The 26109-nt window shown below is 40.9% G+C and overlaps 1 protein-coding gene across 1 annotated transcript in view; it reads right to left on the bottom strand.

The window, feature by feature from the left end:
- The window catches only part of TENM2 (teneurin transmembrane protein 2), a 3034822-nt gene that overhangs the window by 274830 nt on the left and 2733883 nt on the right, over positions 1-26109 (bottom strand). The window contains exons 22-23 of the mRNA XM_044277356.1: positions 17450-17604; positions 14377-15251 (exon numbers count right to left, since the gene is read on the bottom strand). Of these exons, the coding sequence (XP_044133291.1) occupies positions 14377-15251; positions 17450-17604 (1030 nt within the window). The remainder of the gene's footprint in view (positions 1-14376; positions 15252-17449; positions 17605-26109) is intronic.

The raw sequence follows: 26109 nt of genomic DNA, 5'->3' as shown, positions 1-26109 counted from the left end.
TTCGGACTGACTGACCTTCATTTCTTAAAGTAATGATGACCACTCGTTTTTCTTTACTTAGCTGCTTTTTCCTTGCTATAATACAAATTCTAACAGTCTATTCAGTATGACTATCAGCTGTGTATCCACCTGACTTCTCCACAATGCAACTGATGGTCCCAACCCCATTTATAAGGCAAGAAATCCCACTTATTTAACCTGACAGGGCACACCTATGAAGTGAAAACCATTTCAGGTGACTACCTCTTGAAGCTCATCAATAGAATGCCAAGAGTGTGCAAAGCAGTAATCAAAGCAAAAGCTGTCTACTTTGAAGAACCTAGAATATGACATATTTTCAGTTGTTTCACACTTTTTTGTTATGTATATCATTCCACATGTGTTAATTCATAGTTTTGATGCCTTCAGTGTGAATCTACAATTTTCATAGTCATGAAAATAAAGAAAACTCTTTGAATGAGAAGGTGTGTCCAAACTTTTGGTCTGTACTGTATATATATATATATATTGCATAAAGCTGAGTGTTTGTGTGTATGTATGTCGGCTAAAGGAATCCGCACCGTCACATTTATAATCATGAAATTTAGCACACAGTTACATCAGGTGTCCGAGAAAGTTTTAGACCAGGTCTCAGCTCTCTAGGACGTACCATTCCTGAGATATTCCCCACAAATGCTAATATGGCCCATCCCATGACCTAAATTTGCCAATTCAAGCCTGCAGGTCTTTTTCCTCATATCCCAACTGCCATACACACAGTCACATGACCTTTATCAGCCACTAGAAGCTTGCAGGCCCTTAGTCTCCACATACACACACTTTTACACCAAGTTTCACCTTCACTGCTGTAGATCAGCATTAAAGGGGCAGAGCGCTGTGGATGACACTGTTAAGGGAGCGGAGTTCTGTGGAGGTCACAATTAAGAGGGCAAAAGACAGACTAAAAAACCCGTCCCCAGGTCCAGCTAAGTCACGCCCAACCTGGTTAGACAACGCCCCCTATCACTCCACAGCTGATGGGGATTGAGAAAATTAAGGTAAAAATTATCTTCTGTCAGCTGCAGGGATGGGAGGGAGGGTGAATTTCTCCCTGCAGCTCACGTTCAGACAGCACCTTGCAACTGTCTGAGAGTGAGCTGTTCAAAAGGACATCCCTGTGTCCGTCCAAGCCCTGCGTCGGACGGAGGACAGGGAGTCTGAAAGCTGGACTGTCCAGCCTAAAACAGGACCTCTGGCCCACCCTAGGGGCATGCTGCTGTGGAGGTCACAGTTAAAGGGGAGGTCAACTATGGAGGTCAGTGTTAAGGGAAAGATTGCTGTAGCGGCCACTTTAAGGGGGCAGGGTGTTGTGGAAATCGCTGTTAAGGAGATGGGGTACTGTGAAGGTCACTAACAAAGGGGCGACCACTGTGGAGGTCACGGTTAAGGGGGCGAAATGCTGTGAAGGTTACTGTTAAAGGGGTGGGTGCTGTGGAGGTCACATTTTTAGAGAACGGAGCTCTGTTGAGGTCACTCTTAAGGGGCACATTATTGTGGAAATCACTGTTAACAAGACGGGGTACTGTGGAGGTCACTAATAAAGGGGGGGCACTGTGGAGGTCACTATTAAAGGGGAGGGCGCTGTAGATGTTACTGTTAAGAGGGCAGGCCGCTGTGGAGGTCACTGTTAAAGGGGCAGGCACTTTGGAAGTCATTGTTAAGGGGGAGGCGGACTGTCGAGGCCACTGTTAAAAGGTCATTGGGGGACTGTGGAGTCACTGTTAAGGCAGCGGGGTACTGTGAGGTCACTGTTAAGGGAGCAGGGTACAGTGGAAGACACTGTTAAGGGAGTGGGGTACCATTGCAGTCACTGTTAACGTGGCAGTCTCTGTGGAGGTCTCTGATAAAGAGGCCTGGAATTGTGGAGGTCAGTTAAGGGGACTGTAAGCTAAGGTCAGTGTTAAGGGGAGAGTGCTGTAAAGGTCACTGTTAAGGGGGAAGGCCCCTATGAAGGTCATAGTTAAGAGGGTGGGCTGCTGTGGAGGTCTCATTTTATTGAGACAGTGTACTGTGAGGGGGTCAGTGTTAAGGGTTGGGCGGCTGTGGAGGTCACTGTTAAGGGGACGGGGTACTGTAGATATTACTGCTAACGCCTTAAAGACTCAGCCCTATTTCACCTTTTTTGCTAATCTGACCAGTGTCACTTTAAGTGCTGATAACTTTAAAACGCTTTGACTTACCCAGGCCGTTCTGAGATTGTTTTTTAGTCACATATTGTACTTTATGACACTGCTAAAATTGGGTCAAAAAAGTTAATTTGTTTGCATAAAAAATACCATATATACCAAAAATCTTGAAAAATTAGCAGATCTCAAAGTTTCAGTTTCGCTACTTCTGTAATACATAGTAATACCCCCAAAAATTGTGATGACTTTACATTCCCCATATGTCTACTTCATGTTTTCTAGCATTTGGGGAATGATATTTTATATTTTGGGGATGTTACAAGGCTTAGAAGTTTAGAAGCAAATTTTAAAATTTTTCTGAAATCTTCAAAATCCTTTTTATGGACCAGTTCAGGTTTGAAGTCATATTGTGTGGCTTAGATATTAGAAACCTCCCAAATGACCCCATTCTAGAAACTACACCCCTCAAGGTATTCAAAGGTATTCAAGGTATTTTTTTCAAACTTTATTAACCCTTTAGGTCTTCCACAAGAGTTAATGGCAGAAGGAGAAACAATTTCGAAATTTCAATTTTTTGGAAAATTTTCCAATATAATCAATTTTTTCCAGGAATAAAACAAGGGTTAACTGCCAAACAAAACTCAATATGGCCTGATTCTCTAGTTTTCATAAACACCCCATATGTGGTCGTAAACTACTGTTTGGCCGAACGGGAGGACATAGAAGGAGGGGAATACCATATGGGTTTTGCAAGGCAGATTTTGCAGGACTGGTTTTGTTTATACCATGTCCCATTTGAAGCCCCCTGTTGCACCCCTAGAATAGAAATTTCAAAAAAGTGACTCCATCTAAGAAAGTACACCCCTCAAAGTATTCAAAACTGGGTTTACAAACTTTGTTAACCCTTTAGGTGTTCCACAAGAGTTAATGGCAGATGGAGAAACAATTTGAAATTTCTATTTTTTTGAAAATTTTCCAATATAATCAATTTTTTCCAAGAATAAAAAAAGGGTTAACTGCCATACATAACTCAAAATGGGTTGCCCTGATTCTGTAGTTTGCAGAAACACCCCATATGTGGTCGTAAACTACTATTTGGCTAAACGGCAGGACATAGAAGAAGGGGAACGCCATATGGTTTTTGGAAGGCAGATTTTGCTGGACTGGTTTTTTTACACCATGTACCCTTTCAAGCCCCCTGATGCACCCCTAGAGTAGAAACTCCATAAAAGTGACCCCATCTAGGAAACTACGGGATAAGGTTGTTGTTGTTTTGGGACTATTTTAGGGGTAAATATGATTTTTGGTTGCTCTATATTACACTTTTTTGAGGCAAGGTAGCAAAAAATTTTAATTTTAAAATTGTTTCTACATACGCAATTCAGTTTTGTGGAACACCTAAAAGGTTAATACAGTTGCAAGAAAAAGTATGTGAACCCTTTGGAATGCTATGGATTTCTGCACAAATTGGTCATAAAATGTGATCTGATCTTCATCTAAGTCACAACAATAGACAATCACAGTCTGCTTAAACTAATAACACACAAATAATTAAATATTACTATGTTTTTATTGAACACCGTGCGGCTATATAGCCACTTACGACCACATATGGTGTGTTTCGGCAAACTACAGAATCAGGGCAATAAATATTTAGTTTTGTTTGGCTGTTAACCCTTGCTTTATTTATGGAAAAAAGGATTCAAATGGAAATTTGGCCCCAAAATTTGTGTTTTGGCACCGTTTTTATTTTATATTTTTAACGCTGTTCATCCAAGGGGTTTGGTCAATTGTTATTTTTATAGCGATGACTTTTACGCACGCGACGATGCCCAATATGTATGGCTCTCTCAGACTTTGGAGACACTAAGCAGGCATCCTATAAACTGCGGCCCTCCAGATGTTGTAAAACTACAATTCCCATGCTGGGCATGCTGGGAGTTATAGTTTTACAACATCTGGAGGGCCGGAGTTTGAGGATGCCTGCTCTAAAACTAATATTTTGTTTGGGGAAAAAAATTCTTTCCATGTCTCTGAGAGACATAGTTTTTATGTTCTCTAGTGGACTGTTGGGGATTATAAAAATTTTGTACTCCATGGAAGTGTGATACTCCCTGAAGCAATCGATAACGCAGAGGCCCGGATGATCAGGGCACGTGTCACATTGAGTGGTGGTGTCCTTCCGTATCCCCCTCTTGTGACACACTCTGCATCTTTTTTTAGTTTGTCCCTTCTTTCCAGTATGGGGGACCATACCTGGAAAGTGTTGGCCAGGGACGATCCGGGCGCCTCCAGTTCCCGAGATACTCCGGCCTGCTCTTTCCCGGTCCGAAAAGATCAGGTCCTTGAGGACTGCCTCATAGAATTGGAGGAATGTCCCTGTGCTGCCAGCGCTTCGGGATAGTACAAAAAAGTTGTACATGGCAACCTGCACCAAGTAGACCGCAACTGGATGGGCCGCTGGTGTTGTGGGGCTGGTGGTGGGGGGCAAGTGGCAGGGGGGGTCTGGGGTCTGAAAGATGGAACAAAGAAATTTTAGGGTAAAAGTTATTTATTTATTTTTTCCTAACTAACTTTTTCCTTCTTTCTCTGCCTAATGGTGGCTCTCCCTCACAGACCCTAACCTACCTGGATGGCGATGGGTGCAGGAGGGTGATGGATTACAATTAGGGGGACGCAGGAGCTGATGCTGGACGGTGCTGCACGGTGAGGGTGCTGGACAGGAAGAGGAGGGGAGAGAGGAGCGCAGGAAGTTTGAATATCGCGGCTTTCTCCCCTGCACCAATCAGCACCCTGGACATCGGTGTTCAGCACCAGGGCCAATGATTTCAGCCGGCATCCCGTCCCGATTAACCCCCGCGGTGCCAGAATTGCAAATTAAAGCCATGACGTACCGGTACGTCATGGGTCCTTAAGGACTCGGGATCCATAACGTACCGGTACGTCATGGGTCCCTAAGGGGTTAATACTGAATACTGTCAATATGTTTTAACAACACACACAAACATTAAATTAAATTAAATAGATTAAATATACCCGTGTGAAGCCGGGTTCTTCTGGTAGATATATATAAATACACATACAGGTTATATATTTCCTATATATAAAAATAAATTTCTATTGTCCATCTGTGTCTGCATCATTTGGCATAGAGAGAGTCACGTGACACCTCACCTTATTGTATGACACCTTATTCAGTGACATACACAGTTTACACTAGGTTTCCATAACAACCTAGCCATTTATCACCTTTATTAGCCAAAAGAAGGTTGTTAATTATTGCTCTCAATGATATACATTCATTTTCCAACTGACATACATACAGTCACACTCATTGGCCAGTGGATGCTCACAGGTCCTACATTCTTAGCCTCACTGACAGAGACACAATTTTACACCAAGTTTCCATAAGAAAACAGTCACCGTTTCACCGTTATAAGAGTACAGTGAATATCACTGTTATGAGAGCACTGTAGATGTCACTGTTATGGGGACACTGTGGATATTGCTGTTATGGGGCACTGTAGATGCTACTTGTATGCGAGGGCTATTAATAGTAACATAGGGGCACATTTATTAGGACCAGTGTTTTAGTAAAGCCCTAAGCTGGCGGAGGTGCTGGCCTCTTCATAACTTCATCAGATCCTCTGCTTGTTCTAAATGTAAGACAGCTTTTGAGCTGAACATTTAACCTTTTTTCTATACCTAAAACAGGTGTAGAAAATGCTAAATGAGACAGGTCTGCTGGCCCATCCCCTTCCTACCCACACCACTCCCACAATTTTAGACCTACCGTGAGTGGGGAGAAGTCACAGATCTGTGTCTAAAATACGCTTAATGTAGACATATTTCATATCGATAATTATATGTCTATAAGGCTGGAAAAACATATCCATTCAGTTCAGCCTGTTATCCCGCAAGTTGTTCCAGAGGAAGGCAAAAAAAACTGATGAGGTGAAAGCCAATTTTACTCATTTTAGGGGGAAAATTCCTTTCCCACTACAATCAGGCAATCAGAATAACTCCCTGGATCAACGACACCTCTCTAGTAACTATAACCTGTAACATTATTACACTTATTAGATTTTAAATAAATCTAGGCCCCTCTTGAACTCTTTTAGGCTCCTTTCACACTTGTGCTCGTCGGTCCGCTCGTGAGCTCCGTTTGAAGGAGCTCACGAGCGGACCCGAACGCCTCCTTCCAGCCCTGATGCAGTCTGAATGGAGCGGATCCGCTCAGACTGCATCAGTCTGGCGGCGTTCAGCCTCCGCTCCGCTCGCCTCCGCCTGGCCGTGCGGAGGCGAGCGGATCCGTTCAGACTTACAATGTAAGTCAATGGGAACGGATCCGCTTGAAGATGTCACCATATGGCTCAATCTTCAAGCGGATCCGTCCCCCATTGACTTTACATTGAAAGTCTGAACGGATCCGCTCAGGCATCTTGCGCACTTAGAAATTTTTCTAAGTTATTAATGCAGACGGATCCGTACTGAACGGAGCCTCCGTCTGCATTAATATGATCGGATCCGTTCAGAACAGATCCGATCAAGCGCAAGTGTGAAAGTAGCCTTAGTGAATTCACCGTCACTACCTCTTTTGGTAGAGAGTTCCATATTCGCACTGCTCTTACAGTAAAGAATCCACTTCTATGTTTGTGTAGAAACCTTCTTTCATCTAGACACACTATAGGTCACTGTTATGGGCCACTGTGGATATCACTGTTATGGGGGCACTATGACTGTTACTGGTAAGGGGGTACTGTAAATGTCACTATTATGGCAACACTGGATGTCACTGTTATATGTGGATGTCACTGTTATGAGGGTGCTCTAGATGTCACTGTTATCGGGGTGCTATAGATTTTACTGTTATGGGGGCACTACGAATGTTACTGTTAATGGGGCTCAATGAACAGTACAGACCAAAAGTTTGGACACACTGTAACGGACCGTTTCAGCAGACAAGGGGTTAAAATCCGTTTAGGCGATATGCCCCTTTCTGAGAGACAGGCACAGCTACTGCAGAACACCAACCTCCCGAACTGGATGCAAAATAGCACTCCAAACTGGAACCTCGCGAATAGCTGCTGGCAGACGAACAGAAAAAGCGTACAGTCAGCTTACTTCCTGGCAATCAGTCTCCAACAGCATACAGGGAATCCCCCTAATAACGAGACAAGGCTCCGTGTTGAGGGTCAAGCAGTGCTCTGACGTGCTGGCACACCCAGCCTCGTTTTTATTACAGTTGTTGCAAATACAGGTCCGCCCACAGGGTTTTGAAATACAACCAATCAGTAATTTACAACACATACAATGTAAATACAGCAACCAATCGTTCACGCCCCCAGAGGACCAAAAGGGAGACTGCGACACAGAACAGATACAACACATCCCCACAATGCATCATGGTTTCCTCCTCTCTGCCTGGGAGACAACCGAGGGCAATCCAATTATCTCTCAGGACAAAGGGAGGTCACCAATACACATGTGGAGACAACAGGACAGACATCACCATTTAAACACACAATGGGACAATGGGACAATAGAACCACACCCAGCATATTCCTCCCAAGCTGACAAGTTACACTTATTATAAATGGTTACAACTTTGTGAGGTTACATTGTCCATACATATAACTTACATCAATTTAAACAGTATAACTTGGGGACAAACCTATCCAAAGTTCACTTGAATAGGTTCAGGGGTTTAAAAGTTTGTATGGGCCATAATCCTGAGGCAAGAGGCCTTCAAACAGCCCCCTCCAAAACACAGTGGTGAGGTTGGTTTCGCCACACACACCTTCTCATCCAAAGAGTTTTCTTTATTTTCATGACTAAGAAAGGCATCAAAACTACGAATTAACACATGTGGAATTATATACATAACAAAAAAGTGTGAAACAACTGGAAATATGTCATATTCTAGGTTCTTCAAAGTAGCCACCTTTTGCTTTGATTACTGCTTTGCACACTCTTGGCATTCTCTTGATGAGCTTCAAGAGTTAGTCACCTGAAATGGTCTTCCAACGCACAAAGACACAGTGGTTGGAACCAAAGATCTCAAATTTGGACTCATCAGACCAAAGCATAGATTTTCACTGGTCTAATGTCCATTCCTTGTCTTATTTAGCCCAAACAAGTCTCTTCTGCTTGTTGCCTGTCCTTAGCAGTGGTTTCCTAGCAGATATTCTACCATGAAGGCCTGATTCACACAGTCTCCTCTTAACAGTTGTTCTAGAGATGTGTCTGCTGCTAGAACTCTGTGCGGCATTGACCTGGTCTCTAATATGAGCTGCTGTTAACCTGCGATTTCTGAGGCTGGTGACTCGGATGAACTTATCCTCTTCAGCAGAGGTGACTTTTGGTCTTCCTTTCCTGGGGCGGTCCGCATTTGAGCCATTTTCTTTGTAGCGCTTGATGGTTTTTTTGACTGCACTTGGGGACACTTTCAAAGTTTTACCAATTTTTCGGACTGACTGACCTTAATTTCTTTAAGTAATGATGGCCACTTGTTTTTCTTTACTTAGCTGCTTTTTTCTTGCCATAATACAAATTCTAACAGTCTATTCAGTAGGACTATCAGCTGTGTATCCACCTGACTTCCCCACAACGCAACTGATAGTCCCAACCCCATTTATAAGGCAAGAAATCCCACTTATTAAACCTGACAGGGCACACCTGTGAAGTGAAAACCATTTCAGGTGACTACCTCTTGAAGCTCATCAAGAGAATGCAAGAGTGTGCAAAGCAGTAATCAAAGCAAAAGGTGTCTACTTTGAAGAACCTAGAATATGACATATTTTCAGTTTTTTCACACTTTTTTGGTTATGTATATAATTCCACATGTGTTAATTCATAGTTTTGATGCCTTCAGTGTGAATCTACAATTTTCATAGTCATGAAAATAAAGAAAACTCTTTGAATGAGAAGGTGTGTCCAAACTTTTGGTCTGTACTGTATGTCACTGCTATGGGATGCATTGTGGATGTCACGGATATAGGACGCATTGTAGATGTCACTTTTGTGGGGCCTTTTAATCACACACAGACAACAAATGAAATACATCGTGAAGTGGGGTCATTCTGCCAGTGTGTGTGTGTGTGTTTTTTTATATACATATATATATATATATATATATATATATATATATATGAGAAAGCACTTACTATAACATTCATATAGACATACATAATACTCCTTTTTGCAAACTTACAGTGGAAAGCAAAAGTTTGGGCATACCTGGTCAAAATTACTGTGAACAGTTAAGCAACTTGGAGATGAAATAATCTCCAAAAAGCATAAAGTTAAAGAAGAAACAACATTTTCAATATTTTAAACAATATCAGTGTATTATTTTGATTTTGTACAATTTTAGAGTAAACATTTTTTAAGGAGTATCTTGCAAAATGATGGTAACCCAAGGAGATTTGAGGGCTTAGACCTTTAAAAGCCTGTTAGGGTGAAGGCTTGTTCACAGTCATCGTTAGGAAAGGCCAGGTGATGTAAAATTCAAAGCTTTATAAATACGCAGTCTCCTCTAACCTTGTCCCAAAAAATAGCAGGTATGGGTTCTTCTAAGTAGCTGGCTAAAACTCTGAAAATAAAAATGGTTGTGGCCCACGAAGCAGCACAGTTATAAGAAAGCAAAGCATTTTCAGGCTGGCATTTCTTCAGTTCAAAATGTAATTAAGAAATGGCAGTTAACAGAAATAGTGGAGGTCAAGAGAAGGTCTGGAAGACCAAGAAAAAAATCTGAGCGAGCTGGTCGTAGGATTGCTAGAAAGGCAAATCAGAACCCCCACTTGATTGCAAAAGACTTTAAGGAAAATTTAGCAAACTTTGAAGTTGCAGTACATTTTTCTACTGTTCAGGGACACCTGCATAAATATGGCCTTTGTGAGAGAGTCATCAGAAGAAAACCTCTCCTGCCTCCTCACCGCAAAAAAATTTGTGTCAGAAGTTTGAAAATGAACATTTAAACAAGCGTGATGCCTTCTGGAAACAGGTTCTGTGGACTGATGAAAATTAATAAAAAACAAAAAATGCCAGAATTGCAACTTTTTTCTTATTCGCCACAAAAAAAACTGATTAGAAAGCAATCAAAAAGTGTTATGTACCCCAAAATGATTCCAATGAAAACTACAAGGCGTCCCACAAAAAATCACACCCTCACACAGGGCTCTGTGAGCGAGAAACCATTGTCCCTTACGATTTTTGCTCCATTGTTCAATATGTAGTGCAGGTGTCAGTTCATATAGAAATTTTCTCTATGGGAAGAAAATTTGAGATGAGCGAATTTCTCAAAATTCGATTCAGACGGTTCGCCGAATTTCCCAAAAAGATTTCATTTGATCCGAATTTATTCATGACAAATCACATTAAAAAACAGCTATTTCCTGGCTGCTGAGAGCCTTCATAGTGGTGTAGAACACTGTGCCTTGCAGAAACATGCATAGGGAGTCCGCTGTGCTAGTGAAACAATACTGTGAGTCAGTATGACACGCACATGACAGGCGTCGCTATTAGAATCACTTAACTCATTTGGTCAATTTCGGGGCCAAAACTGACCAAATAACTCAAGTGTGAACTCAGTCTTACAGGTCAATGTTGGCATGAAGTATAAAGAACCGTGCAGTGGCCCAAGATTCTACTATAGAGTGAAAGAGAGCACTCCTTTTACACTGTCTTCAGCTGATTCGACATAGATTTCTACAGAACCTGTTCTGTTACACACTGATACAAGTAGTGTCCCCATGACAGAGTGGTGAGGGTGCCAGGAGTAAGTTTGTGTTGACATCACTGCTTATTTTGCCCTTCTTCTCATCCGTCATAAGAACAACCCCAAAAAAACGGATCCGGTCTTTTGAGCATCCCATTTCACACGGTCAGCATTTGCTTGGTAATCCATCAGTATTGCTAAGGCCCAAAAAAACAAAAAACAGGAGTGGATACAAAACAGAGATGACTCATGAATGGAATATTTGCATGTCTTCTGTGTTTTGTACCCACTTCTGCTTTTGGCTTCCAAATCATAACCAAATTCTGATGCAAAATAGGAACTGTGTGATTCAGGCCTTACAGCTTCTCCAAAGACAGGATCCGTTGTGTTTCTCATTTTTTCGTCCTTCTGACAGATCAGAAGTTTAAAATAAATAGTGATGTGAACAATGCCAAACAGGGACAATAGCAGCCCAGTGACACAGTGGTCATGTGGCAACAGCATGAGGAGTCAACACAGTGGCCCAGTGACAGAGTGGTGAGAGAGTGGCAGAACTGTTTGTATCAGACTGCAAACTCACTCCAAAACCAAGGATTAATGGAAGTATTTTTATATGTGAAATAAACACCCCCCAAAACTGTTTGTATCAGACTGCAAATTCACCCCAAAAGCAAGGATGAATGGACATACCTTTATTTATGAAATAACCACACCCTAAAACAGTTTGTAGCAGAATGCAAATTCACCCCAAAAACAAGGATGAATGGAAATACCTTTATATAAGATATACCGTAACCATACCCTAAAGCTGTTTGTAGCAGAATGCAAATTCACCCCAAAAGTAAGGATGAATGAAAGTACTTTTATATATTTAAAATTAACACAAACCCAAAACTGGTTGTATCACACAGCACTTTCACACCAAAAGCAAGGATTAATGGAAGTACTTTTATATGTAAAATAAATTCACCCCAAAACTGGTTGTATCAGGTGGCAAATTCACCCCAAAAGCAAGGATTAATGGACATACTTTTATATATTTAAAATTAACATGCCTCAAAACTGGTTGTACCAGACACAATAACAGATGCTAGGAGTACTGCAATTATTGTGTATAGTAATAGATCACTTGTAGTAACCATAATTAGCGCAGCAAGGTGTAATAGAATAGCTACTATTACCCAGGCTTTACACTCTCCTATTAGTCCCTGCTCTTAACCTACAGTGTGGATGATGCCTCCCTATCCTTTCCCTACACTACAGGGAGTGCAGAATTATTAGGCAAATGAGTATTTTGACCACATCATCCTCTTTATGCATGTTGTCTTACTCCAAGCTGTATAGGCTCGAAAGCCTGCTACCAATTAAGCATATTAGGTGATGTGCATCTCTGTAATGAGAAGGGGTGTGGTCTAATGACATCAACACCCTATATCAGGTGTGCATAATTATTAGGCAACTTCCTTTCCTTTGGCAAAATGGGTCAAAAGAAGGATTTGACAGGCTCAGAAAAGGCAAAAATAGTGAGATATCTTGCAGAGGGATGCAGCACTCTTATGCCTCATTCACACGTCAGTGTTCGGTCAGTGATTTCCATCAGTGATTCGTGAGCCAAAACCAGGTCCGGCTCTAAACACAGAACAGGAGCAGATCTTTCCCTTATACGTTATGTCTGTGGAGGCTTCTCTTCTGGTTTTGGCTCACAAATCACTGATGGAAATCACTGACCAAACACTGAAGTGTGAACGAGGCCTTAAAATTGCAAAGCTTCTGAAGCGTGATCATCGAACAATCAAGCGTTTCATTCAAAATAGTCAACAGGGTCGCAAGAAGCGTGTGGAAAAACCAAGGCGCAAAATAACTGCCCATGAACTGAGAAAAGTCAAGCGTGCAGCTGCCAAGATGCCACTTGCCACCAGTTTGGCCATATTTCAGAGCTGCAACATCACTGGAGTGCCCAAAAGCACAAGGTGTGCAATACTCAGAGACATGGCCAAGGTAGGAAAGGCTGAAAGACGACCACCACTGAACAAGACACACAAGCTGAAATGTCAAGACTGGGCCAAGAAATATCTCAAGACTGATTTTTCAAAGGTTTTATGGACTGATGAAATGAGAGTGAGTCTTGATAGGCCAGATGGATGGGCCCGTGGCTGGATTGGTAAAGGGCAGAGAGCTCCAGTCCGACTCAGACGCCAGCAAGGTGGAGGTGGAGTACTGGTTTGGGCTGGTATCATCAAAGATGAGCTTGTGGGGCCTTTTTGGGTTGAGGATGGAGTCAAGCTCAACTCCCAGTCCTACTTTCTGTTTCTGGAAGACACCTTCTTCAAGCAGTGGTACAGGAAGAAGTCTGCATCCTTAAAGAAAAACATGATTTTCATGCAGTACAATGCTCCATCACACGCGTCCAAGTACTCCACAGCGTGGCTGGCAAGAAAGGGTATAAAAGAAGAAAATCTAATGACATGGCCTCCTTGTTCACCTGATCTGAACCCCATTGAGAACCTGTGGTCCATCATCAAATGTGAGATTTACAAGGAGGGAAAACAGCACACCTCTCTGAACAGTGTCTGGGAGGCTGTGGTTGCTGCTGCACGCAATGTTGATGGTGAACAGATCAAAACACTGACAGAATCCATGGATGGCAGGCTTTTGAGTGTCCTTGCAAAGAAAGGTGGCTATATTGGTCACTGATTTGTTTTTGTTTTGTTTTTGAATGTCAGAAATGTATATTTGTGAATGTTAAGATGTTATATTGGTTTCACTGGTAAAAATAAATAATTGAAATGGGTATATATTTGTTTTTTGTTAAGTTGCCTAATAATTATGTACAGTATAGTCACCTGCACACACAAATATCGCCCTAAAATAGCTAAAACTAAAAACAAACTAAAAACTACTTCCAAAAATATTCAGCTTTGATATTAATGAGTTTTTTGGGTTCATTGAGAACATGGTTGTTGTTCAATAATAAAATTAATCCTCAAAAATACAACTTGCCGAATAATTTTGCACTCCCTGTATGAATAATTTTTCCCTGAACAGCTCAATCATTTTTTGGGGGGAATAAAAGTCTCTATTGTCTACAACGTCTCTCCCTTCACTAAGTTCACTGTAAAATAGCGAAGACCGGGCATGGGGAGGCTTTCTATACGGCTGTGACATTACAGGGGCTGGCTATCTGCTGATTGGATGTCTGCATAGAATTGTGGGTGCTCCTTCATACCCATGCTTCTTACTTTCACTTTGTAACTTATTGTATTATTATATTATATTAGCTGATTGTATTAATCACTTATGCATCATTGCACTAAATAATCTTAGAATAATCTTTCTTAAAGGGATTGTCCAGGATTAGAAACAATTAAGTGAATGGGAGTGAGTTCCAATACCAAATACAACCTGTGGACAGGTGTGGTGCTGGTTTTGGAAGGGAGCAGCCATTTTTTTTAACCATATACAAGCCTTTTTAGCTTTCCTGTGTGTACTTACTCATAAAATATTGTCCAACCAGTCTCATCGCTCTTTGTTGCCAGTAGCCCAGTGTTACCATCGTAAGTCATCAAAGACAGCTCCAGACTCTGCGTGGAAACCAACTTCAATGCTCCGCTGGTAGTGAGTGTTAAGGTGATTATCTGATTGTCTGGCATTAGGAAATGTCTTGGGGTGCCATTAGAATCCCGGCGGATTTTCAAGGAATTTCCGCTATTATCAATAACCTCTATCACATCATTGTCAGCACTGTAAGTAAAATTGTAAAGGTACTCTCCTGTGACCAGGCTTTGAGTGTACTGATGAATCCCATTGAAATTAAATATGTATAGCTCTTGTTCCCCAGGGGAAGCAACCTCATACTGATTAAATGAAGTGAGAACAGGCTTGTTTTGAAGAACAGCTCTTATGCGAATATTTCCAAGATCTGCAATGTACACTGTGCCATCAGGTGCCACAGCTACAGATGATGGTGAATTTAAGAATGCATCTGTAGCATAGCCATCATCTCCAGCATAACAATTGCAATTTACATCATCTTTACAGTTGCAGTCTGAAGCTGCTCCAGCTAAAAGAGAAATTTCACCATTGGTTGTCACTTGTCTTATTCGATTAATCTTCTTTTCATTTGTTTCTGCAATGTAAAGGATTCCAGTGTGAGAAATAGCTATGGCACTGGCAGATTCAAGTGCAGAATGAATAGCCAGCTTGCTCAGTGAATAGTCTATGCCAGGCACCTGACAGTGCATGGGACGTCCAGCTATGATGCTGACTTGGTGGTTTTCTGTGATTCTCAAAATAACATTGTTCTCTAAGACATAGAGAGAATTGTCCATTGGGTTAACAGCTAAATCTGTTGGCCATTCCATGCGAACCTGCAAAATATGTTATACAATTACCCAACAATATCGTAATTTTCCTTACTATTGACAGTTGAACGTAATATTAACTACCATGTGTGCTTACCTCTATAATGGTTTCTGGCTAGTGTTAAATATAATGTGAAAGGGGACAATATTTTCCACCCTCTATGGATCTTACCCTTTGGTAAAAACAACCATTCCTAGTGTTTACATCTCAGAAATATGAAAATACTAATACATTTTGATTGTTAAAGTGGCTTTCTCGAATGACAATACTGATGGCCTGTCAACATCACAATACTGGTGATAAAACTCCTGCCTCCCCTGACCATCAGTCGAATAAAGGGGCTGTGACTCATGCTTTTCAGTCAAATTAGGACTGAGCAGCAATACCAGACATAGCCACAACCAGAAGTACATGGCTATATATGGTTAACAGTTCAGTGGACGCAGTACCTTCAGCCAACTGCCTAGAGAGGAAGGGGGTGTTTAGAGTCAGATTAGCACCAATATAGTATTAGAAAAAAAGAAAAAGAAAAAGCAGCATTTAAAGAAATCTACTTCACTAGTGGGTGCAAGCCAGTTGGACTTAGGTCCACCATATAACTCTCCCAATCAAAAGCAGCAATGGAGCACAGTAATGTCTTTATTCATTCAGAATGTGACTTTTCAGGAGGAGCTTTTTCAAGCAAGTGTAAAACTCAGTAAAATAACGTATAAAATAAAATAACATGTGTTGCCTCTTGTTGCAGGTCTTGCATGTGGCATTTTTTCAGCTCCAACAATTAAAGTACCTTTTTATTAAGAATTGATTGATTTTGATAAGGAGACCAATTTGATATTGATGGTCTATCCTAAGGATATACCATACTACAGTGTAGTCCTAGAAAAATCATTTAAAAGGAATCAAACATCTCCATAATGCTCAAAACAATTATATTTGCCTACTCCATTTATTTAAACGAGCAACGTGAAGTCAAGGGGTCGTGGGCCTTCAAGTCTAGCTTGCCACCCCCACCCCCTCCCTGCTTCCTTCACTCTTGATGGACAGCTCTTTTTTCTTTCTTCAGACACAATACGCCAGATATCCTGCTCTTGCGCCATCCTCTTTTCCGCCACCGGGAGTGAGTGTGCCTGAGAGTCTGTGCCCATGCAATGAGCCTCTGAAGCTGTCACATTGCAGCTGGGTGCACTGCGCAGGCACTGAAAATGAAAAAAGTTGGCACAGCACTGGATATTTGGCGCATCGCACCTGAAAAAAGAAATTGGAGATGTCCATTAAAAATGAAGGAGGTGCAGCAAGCTTGACTCATTTACATACATGGGTGAGAGGGAATAAAGTTATTTTGCTGCAAATTTGGCCATCAGATTCAATAACAAAAGACAGCATTGGAGATAAGATAATTCAAGTTTTAGGGTACAACAGGCAGCTGAGGGCGCCATTTTGAAAGGTCAAGTTCCCTTTTAGTAAATCGTAAAGTTTGACATTTTATAGTGATCACAGAGAAAACTATGTAGCCAAACAGTTACAGTGCAGGAAGTAAACATGAAGTTACACCTGGGGCACCATTTAATGGAGCCTTCAATGATGTGTAACCACTTGACCCCAGGTATGCAGCATTAACCCTTCCACTGACCTCCATAATATTACTTGTAATAAATTTCACAGCCCTAGATCATCATGGATTATACATGAATACATGAATCCCTCTGCTGCCCTGGTATCCAACCTTAGAGGAAACCCTGTCAGCCACACAACTGAAAGTTACAGATGGCTGCGGTTGGCAATCAGTAGGAGAACTTATGCAGTTGTTTAAGCTTTTGCATCAGGGCTCATGAACTACATCCTTCTCACCTTTTTTGGGAATGTATTATATTACATATGCAAAGTATTGCATTGGCTGATATGCACAGTTCAGTGGAGTCTCATCTTTTCCCATTGGTCAAGCTTGCAGAATATCTGGGATAATTAAATATTATGCAGCCCCCTGTGTATTGAGAAACACATAAAAAACAAGTATACACTGCCTACCACAAGCCACACAGAACAAGTTTGTGGGTTGCATGTATCACCCAGATCTGTATTATGTAAGCATGAAAAACATGTGCATTATCTTCAGTTTACTGTGATTTCTCAGTTATCATTGAACCCTGTGTTTTTTTTTATTCATTTATTAGCTGTCAATAAAATAATATTACATTAAATGTACCTGAGTGATGTCCATGCTAGAATCACAGCTTAGAGGTCTTCCTGCTGCAAGGTCATTAGATCCTAAAAGCGTGGAAATTATTCCATTTGGGTCTACTTTTCGAATCATTGTTGCATCAACAAAATAAATGAATCCATTTTTATCAATAGCAATTCCTGCACAAAAGAGGAAACATTTTATGCTGTAAAGAAATATCAATTTAGGAAATTGAACAGTTAATTCCAATAAACTGATATGAGCAAACTATAATCCTGGACTTTATTTTAAAGTCTAAGAAAGGCAGTCCTTAGCATTACCAGTACATTAATTTACAAGCCAAATTTTAGTTATATTGTTAAAGCAAGATGCATACTGCTGTTTTCCTTACATATACTGTATTTATACTTGGGGGTAGTTCAGTTACATTTTCAGACATTAAGCTTGTGGCTCTGCACCCCACTGAACCCTTCCAGCATTCTGATCCATTTTGCCACCTACCTTTCCCCAAATAAAATTGAATGGTCCATGACTAGAGATGAACGAAGTTTTCAAAAATTAGATTTGGTCGATTTGCTGAATTTGTCACAAACATTTGCTTAGTTAGGAATTAATAAATCACATAGTACTCTAAATCAGGTTTATCCCAGCCTACAGTTAAACTTTAGTGATAATGTATCATTATGTATCATGGTGTACATCACTGTGCATTGCAGCAACAGGCATAGCTAGTCTCTTCTGGTAAATAAACAGTTACTGTGCATCAGAATGACAGGGAGAACCCATATATGGACATGTGTATCATTGTGCAAGCCACCAACGTTCTTAGCTAACCGCTAGCGAAACCAAAAGAAATGCATACAGCATTCAGTAAAGAAAACAAAAAACATTGCAAGTTGCTGGTGTGCCTGGGCTGGAACCATATTTACCCAGATGGACTGTTGGTCAAAACAGGTGGCAGCTATGGCCTGTTGCTGCGGCTGCTGCTACCACCACCTCTTCTTCTGCTGCTACTTGTGCTGGCTACAGCAACATTTTTGCTATTGCCCATTCCTTTTGAGGGCCAGGGTTACTGTCTGTTGGCAATAGTGTACAGTAACTTAACCAGTAATTTAATTATGTAACTAAGTATGAATGGCATAGCAGATGAATTAGATAAATACGCATATATATTATAACACCCGTTGAGACTAAGTCTGATGCATATTAAGTTTATGTATAACTGAACAGATTAAAGAGGTTTTCCCATCATTATTAAAGGTGCAGTATGTGAATTAGGTAAACGCGCCTATATATTACACCACCTGTTGACAATGAGTCTGATGCAAATTAAGTCTATGTATAACAGAAAAGATTAAGTATGAATGGCATAGCAGATAAAGTACATAAATGTGCCTATATATTAGACTGCCTGTTGACAATGAGTCTGATGCACAGTAAGTCTATGTATAACTGAACAGATTAATTAAAGGTACAGTAAGTGAACTAGGTAAAAGTGCTTTTATGTTAGACCGCCTGTTGAGACTAAGTCTGATGCACAGTAAATCTATGTATAAGAGAACAGATTAAGTACAAATGGAGCAGCAGACAAACAAGATAAATGTGCCTATATATTAGACCGCCTGTTGACAATGAGTCTGATGCACAGTAAGTCTATGTATAACAGAATAATAATGAATGGTTCAGTAGGTGAACAAGATGTACAGGGTGATTGCACTGAGCCTGCACTGTCTCTACAGTCTACCTATGCTCTCCCTACAGTGTCTAAAAACTCTTCCTACAATATGCCTACACTGTCCCTATCCAATATTCTACAATTAAAAGCTTGCTAGAACACTATCCCTAGTGCTTGTTAAGTCTCTCAGTAGCACAGTTCACAGTGAAATGGCAACAATTGCTCGGAATGAGGCTTTTATAGGGTTGTTACATCACAGGGAATGACTATCTGCTGATTGGCTGGCTGGACGGTATTATGGGTCATATCCCATTCCTGAGCTTATTACTTTAATGTGTAGCCACCATCACCGCTACCACAAAGTATGAGGAAATTCAGATTTGCGGCAAATTGAATTTTTCCCAAAACTCCAATCAAATTAAATTTCTTTCACTTCGATTCGCTCACCATTATCCATGAACATAAAAGCATTTATAACCAATAGTGTACGGACTTAACTACTAAATCTGCATATGTCTATGTTTGCAGGAGATGTGCGTTCCACAAAATGAGATGGGAATAATTTCAGCGACTGTTGCCAAGCCGAGTTGTGTTACTATACGCCTCTACCCGCTACTATCTTCTAAGAGCTTTTATTGTCATCTGATGCAATTTATATTATGTCTCCACAAATGTGCATCTAAAGCCTATGTTAAATTCAATTTCCTTGTAATTTTCCATGTTCACCAGCAGGTGGCAGCAATGCATTGGTAAGGAACTAGTTTCAGTTTAGTATACCTAGGCTGGAATGGATTATTGTGTATCCATATAAATGGCCCACCCTGTACTTTGTGATGAAGGAGCCCTCACTTAGAACAGATGCAACTTGGAGGCTTGACAGGTAAGTTTCTTAATGGCAATGTTCTTTTGCTCAATTCCAATCAAATCAAAGTTGATTAATTTACATGATTGCTAAGAGTATTGGCAGTAGATTGAGCTGCCAGAGAGTTTGAGAGATCTCACTGAAAATATCATTCTGCAGCTTGCTATGTCTTGCGACACCTAGAAGGTGCAGGAGCCTAACAGTTAACAATTAGAGATCGACGGGTTCGGCCGAACTTCACAAAAAAGTTTGAGTTTGGGACCCGAACTTGACCCCGAACCCCATTGAAGTCATTGGGGACCTGAACTTTGGAGCACTAAAATGGCTCAAAAAAGTAATGAAAAGGGCTAGAGGGCTGCAAATGGCAGCAAAATGTGGTTAAGAGTATGGCAAGTGCTCTGCAAACAAATATGGATAGGGAAATTACTTCAAATAACATAAAATATGTAACATAGTACATAACATAGTACATAAGGCCCGAAAAAATACATTTGTCCATCCGTTCGGCCTGTTATCCTGCAAGTTGATCCAGAGGAAGGCAAAACAAAAACAAAAAAAACCTGTGAGGTAGAAGCCAATTTTCGCCACTTTAGGGGAATAAAAAAATTCCTTCCGACTCCAATCAGGCAATCAGAATAACTCCCTGGATCAACGACCCCTCTCTAGTAGATATAGCCTGTAATATTATTACGCTCCAGAAATACATCCAGGCCCCTCTTGAAATCCTTTATTGTACTTACCATCTCCACCTCCTCAGGCAGAGAGTTCCATAGTCTTACCGTAAATAGTCCTTTTCTATGTTTGTGTACAAACCTTCTTTCCTCCAGACGCAGAGGATGTCCCCTCGTCACAGTCAGAGTCACAGTCCTGGGGAAAAAATAGATGATGGGATAGATCTCTGTACTGACCCCTGATATATTTATACATATTAATAAGATCTCCCCTCAGTCATCTTTTTTCTAAAGTGAATAACCCTAATTTTGATCATCTTTAAGGGTACTCTAGTTGCTCCATTCCAGTTATTACTTTAGTTGCCCTCCTCTGGACCTTCTACAGCTCTGCTATGTCTGCCTTGTTTACAGGAGCCCAGAACTGTACCCAGTACTCCATGTGTGGTCTGACTAGCGATTTGTAAAGTGGTAGGACTATGTTCTTATCACGGGCATCTACAGGGAGTGCAGAATTATTAGGCAAGTTGTATTTTTGAGGATTAATTTTATTATTGAACAACAACCATGTTCTCAATGAACCCAAAAAACTCATTAATATCAAAGCTGAATATTTTTGGAAGTAGTTTTTAGTTTGTTTTTAGTTTTAGCTATTTTAGGGGGATATCAGATATGTGCAGGTGACTATTACTGTACATAATTATTAGGCACTTAACAAAATACAAATCCATACCCATTTCAATTATTTATTTTTACCAGTGAAACCAATATAACATCTCAACATTCACAAATATACATTTCTGACATTCAAAAACAAAACAAAAACAAATCAGTGACCAATATAGCCACCTTTCTTTGCAAGGACACTCAAAAGCCTGCCATCCATGGATTCTGTCAGTGTTTTGATCTGTTCACCATCAACATTGCGTGCAGCAGCAACCACAGCCTCCCAGACACTGTTCAGAGAGGTGTACTGATTTCCCTCCTTGTAAATCTCACATTTGATGATGGACCACAGGTTCTCAATGGGGTTCAGATCAAGTGAACAAGGAGGCCATGTCATTAGATTTTCTTCTTTTATAGCCTTTCTTGCCAGCCACGTTGTGGAGTACTTAGATGCGTGTGATGGAGCATTGTCCTGCATGAAAATCATGTTTTTCTTACCTTGCAGACTTCTTCCTGTACCACTGCTTGAAGAAGGTGTCTTCCAGAAACTGGCAGTAGGACTGGGAGTTGAGCTTGACTCCATCCTCAACCCAAAAAGGCCCCACAAGCTCATCTTTGATGATACCAGCCCAAACCAGTACTCCACCTCCACATTGCTGGCGTCTGAGTGGGACTGGAGCTCTCTGCCCTTTACCAATCCAGCCATCTGGCCCATCAAGACTCACTCTCATTTCATCAGTCCATAAAACCTTAGAAAAATCAGTCTTGAGATATTTCTTGGCCCAGTCTTGACGTTTCAGCTTGTGTGTCTTGTTCAGTGGTGGTCGTCTTTCAGCCTTTCTTACCTTGGCAATGTCTCTGAGTATTGCACACCTTGTGCTTTTGGGCACTCCAGTGATGTTGCAGCTCTGAAATATGGCCAAACTGGTGGCAAGTGGCATCTTGGCAGCTGCACGCTTGACTTTTCTCAGTTCATGGGCAGTTATTTTGCGCCTTGGTTTTTCCACACGCTTCTTGCGACCCTGTTGACTATTTTGAATGAAACGCTTGATTGTTCGATGATCACGCTTCAGAAGCTTTGCAATTTTAAGAGTGCTGCATCCCTCTGCAAGATATCTCACTATTTTTGACTTTTCTGAGCCTATCAAGTCCTTCTTTTGACCCATTTTGCCAAAGGAAAGGAAGTTGCCTAATAATTATGCACACCTGATATAGGGTGTTGATGTCATTAGACCACACCCCTTCTCATTACAGAGATGCACATCACCTAATATGCTTAATTGGTAGTAGGCTTTCGAGCCTATACAGCTTGGAGTAAGACAACATGCATAAAGAGGATGATCTGGTCAAAATACTAATTTGCCTAATAATTCTGCACGTAGTGTATGCCACCTTCTGATGTAAACCATTATCTTATTGGCCTTGGCAGCAGCTGCCTGACACTGGTTTTTGCAGCTTAGTTTGCTGTTTATTAAAATTCCTAGATCCTTTTCCATGTCAGTGTTACTGAGTGTTTTATCATTTAGTATGTACGGGTGACTTGCATTATTCCTTCCCATGTGCATAACTTTACATTTGTCAGTGTTAAACCTCATCTGCCACTTATCTACCCAAGCCTCCAATCTATCCAGATCGCTCAGTTGTAGTATACTGTCCTCTTCAGTGTAAATTACTTCACACAGTTTAGTGTAATCTGTGAAAATTTATACTTTACTATGCAAGCCTTCTACAAGATCATTAATAAATATATTGAAGAGAATAGTGCCCAATACTGACCCCTGAGGTACCCCACTAATGACAGTGACCCAATCTGAGTGTGTTCCTGTAATAACCACCCACTGTTTTCTATCATTGAGCCAGTTACTTACCCACATACAGACGTTTTCTCCCAGTCCGAGCATTCTCATTTTATATACTAACCTTTTATGTGGTACAGTGTCAAATCCTTTGGAAAAGTCCAGATATACAACATCCATTCATTGACCGCTGTCAATTCTAGAACTTACCTCCTCATAGAAACTGATTAAATTAGTTTGGCATGACCGATCCCTCACAAAGCAATGCTGATATGGCGTTATTTGCTTATTTCCGTTGAGATGCTCTAAGATAGCATCTCTCAGAAAACCTTCAAACAGTTTACCCACAACAGATGTTAAACTTACCATCCTATAGTTTCCAGGCTCTGTTTTTGGACCCTTTTTGAATATTGGCACCACATTTGCCATGCGCCAATCCTGTGGGACATTCCCTGTCAGCATAGAGTCCGCAAATTTCAGAAATTAGGGTCTGGCTATGACATTACTTAATTCCCTTAGGATACGGGGGTGTACGCCATCTGGTCCTGGAGATTTGTCTATTTTAATCTTTTATGTCACTGATGTACTTCTTCCTGGGTCAGACAGGACACTTTTAGTGGGGAATTTAATTTTAAATTCTGCATGTCATCTTTTCCTCAGTGAATACATTTGAGAAAAAAATATTTAACAGCTTTGCTTTCTCCTCGTCACTCTCTGCGACTCCCCCCTCATTACTCTTTAAAGGGCCGACACCTTTAGATTTATACTTTTTAACATTTATATAATTTAAGAACATTTTAAGGTTAGTTTTACTCTCTTTGGCAATTAATCTCTCGGTCTCTAGTTTGGCCGCTTTTATTTGTTTTTTACATGTTCTATTTTTTCCTTATAGTTTTTCAGTGCTTCCGTGCAACCCTCCTGTTTTAGTGATTTATATGCTTTCTATTTGTCATTTATTGCTTTCTTTACAGTTCTATTTATCCACATTGGTTTCTTTTTGTTCCTTAACCTTTTATTCCCATACGGTATGTACCTCTCACAATGAGATTTTAGGATGTTTTTTTAAGATATCCCATTTTGTGGCTGTATTTTTATTTTTGAGGACTTTGTCCCAGTTTGTTCGGCCTATGGCCTCTCTTAGTTGGCTAAATTTAGCTTTTTTGAAGTTTGGTATTTTTGTTCCTCCCTATAGAAACGCTCTTTTGAATGATAATTGGAAGGTTATTACTTTATGGTCACTATTTCCCAGGTGTCCACCAACCTGCACGTCTCTTGTTCTGTCAGGCCTATTGGTTAATACTAAGTCCATTATGGCCGTCCCTCTAGTCGGGTCCTGTACCAGTTGGGAGAGGTAATTGTCTTTGATTATTGCCAAGAACCTGTTTCCTTTATGAGATATACAAGTTTCAGTTTCCCAGTCTATATCTGGGTAGTTGAAGTCCCTCATAATAACCACCTCATTATGATTTGCCGCCTCATCTGTCTCGTTTAGTAGTAGATTTTCTGTGGACTCTGGTATATTAGGTGGTTTATAGTAAACTCCTATTAGTAATATAATCTCCCACTGCCTTTCTTGTGTGGCTCGTGGTACAGGGAGTATTTTGGAAAATACTGCCTTTGAGGTCCTTGCCCTAAGCTTTTGACCCAATCCCTAAAATAATTTTTAAGGACTCTCCACCTTCCTCTAACTTTGTCATTGGTTCCGATATGGACCATGACCGTTGGATCTTCTCCAGCCCCTCCCAGTAATCTATCAACCCGATCCGCAATGTGTCAAACTCTAGCGCCAGGAAGACAGTACACTGATTTCCTTATCTGTTCCCCTAATAATGGAGTCTTCCAGTACCAGCCCCTGTGTGGCCTGCCCTGCTCTTCTGGTTCCCTGCTTACTGACTGGCAGAGGAAGTGTCCGGCTGCAGCAGTGCCGTCCCTGGACTGACATCCCCCTCATCTGCCAAACGTGCAAACTTGTTGGGGTATGTCAGATCAGGGCTAGCCTACCTGGCACTCTTCCCTCTACCCTGCTTTCTAACTGTTACCCAGATAGCTACCTCACTTTCATCAGCCTCCTCTCTGTCACCCTCCCCCTCATCTACCCCAAAGAGTGCTTGCTCGGTGAGAAGCAAACTCTTAATGCCTCTCAGTGTTACAACTTGCCCGTTTAGAGACTCGATTAGCGATTCCAAACGGGCAATTTGCTCACATCTTGATCAAAGATATACACCCTCGAAAGGCAGTTCCAGGACTGCATACATCATGCAAGATGTGCACTGGACTGCGTTGTCAATTGAGCAACACATACTAAATGGGGATTACAACAGTAAAAAAAGTAAAACAGTAAATATGATTTAGAATTAGACCCTGTCTGCTCTAGTTGAAGGACTACCTAGAATTAAGCCAACAGCATACAATGAAATTACATCCAACCTTAGTTTCCAACTCCTTTTCTTAAACTCATTTTTTTTTTTATTTTAACACCACTTAATAAGAAGCCAACTTAGTAGAGCAAGCCTCAGGAAAAGCAAGCTCTAGAGAGTCTAGTGGTTCAATGTATAGCACCTGGTTGCCCAGGCCACTCCCTTTAATCAAGCAGAGAAAAAAAAAAAGGGTTTAAATGGAAACACCCAGCAGAGAAAAAAAAAAAGTTTTAAATGGCAGTACTAAAATGCAAAAGCTTAACTTTCAAGGATCTCTGTTTCAAACCACACTTTGCCACCTGCAATCACTCCCACAAAATCACTCTCAGCACAATGTAAAAATAAAAAAGAATAATCTTGATCTAGGAGGAGGAGGTTGAGGAGGCGGTGGATGTGGCGGTGTAGGTGGAAGTGGCGGTGGAGGAGGAGGTAGCCAATACTGTTTTTTGGGTTTGTTTTAAATTTTTTTTCTAGACCCCAAAACATTTGGAAATATAAAAAAATAAAACAAAGAGAAAGTGCGCAGGAGTACAACAGTGACTGGGTGAGGCCGGTATACATGTCTATTCTGCACAAGGTACGGACAAGTCCTGTGGGATC

This window comes from Bufo gargarizans, chromosome 2 (assembly GCF_014858855.1).
Source record: "Bufo gargarizans isolate SCDJY-AF-19 chromosome 2, ASM1485885v1, whole genome shotgun sequence".
Taxonomy (NCBI): Eukaryota; Metazoa; Chordata; class Amphibia; order Anura; family Bufonidae; genus Bufo; species Bufo gargarizans.
This window is presented reverse-complemented; position numbering and strand designations above follow the sequence as displayed.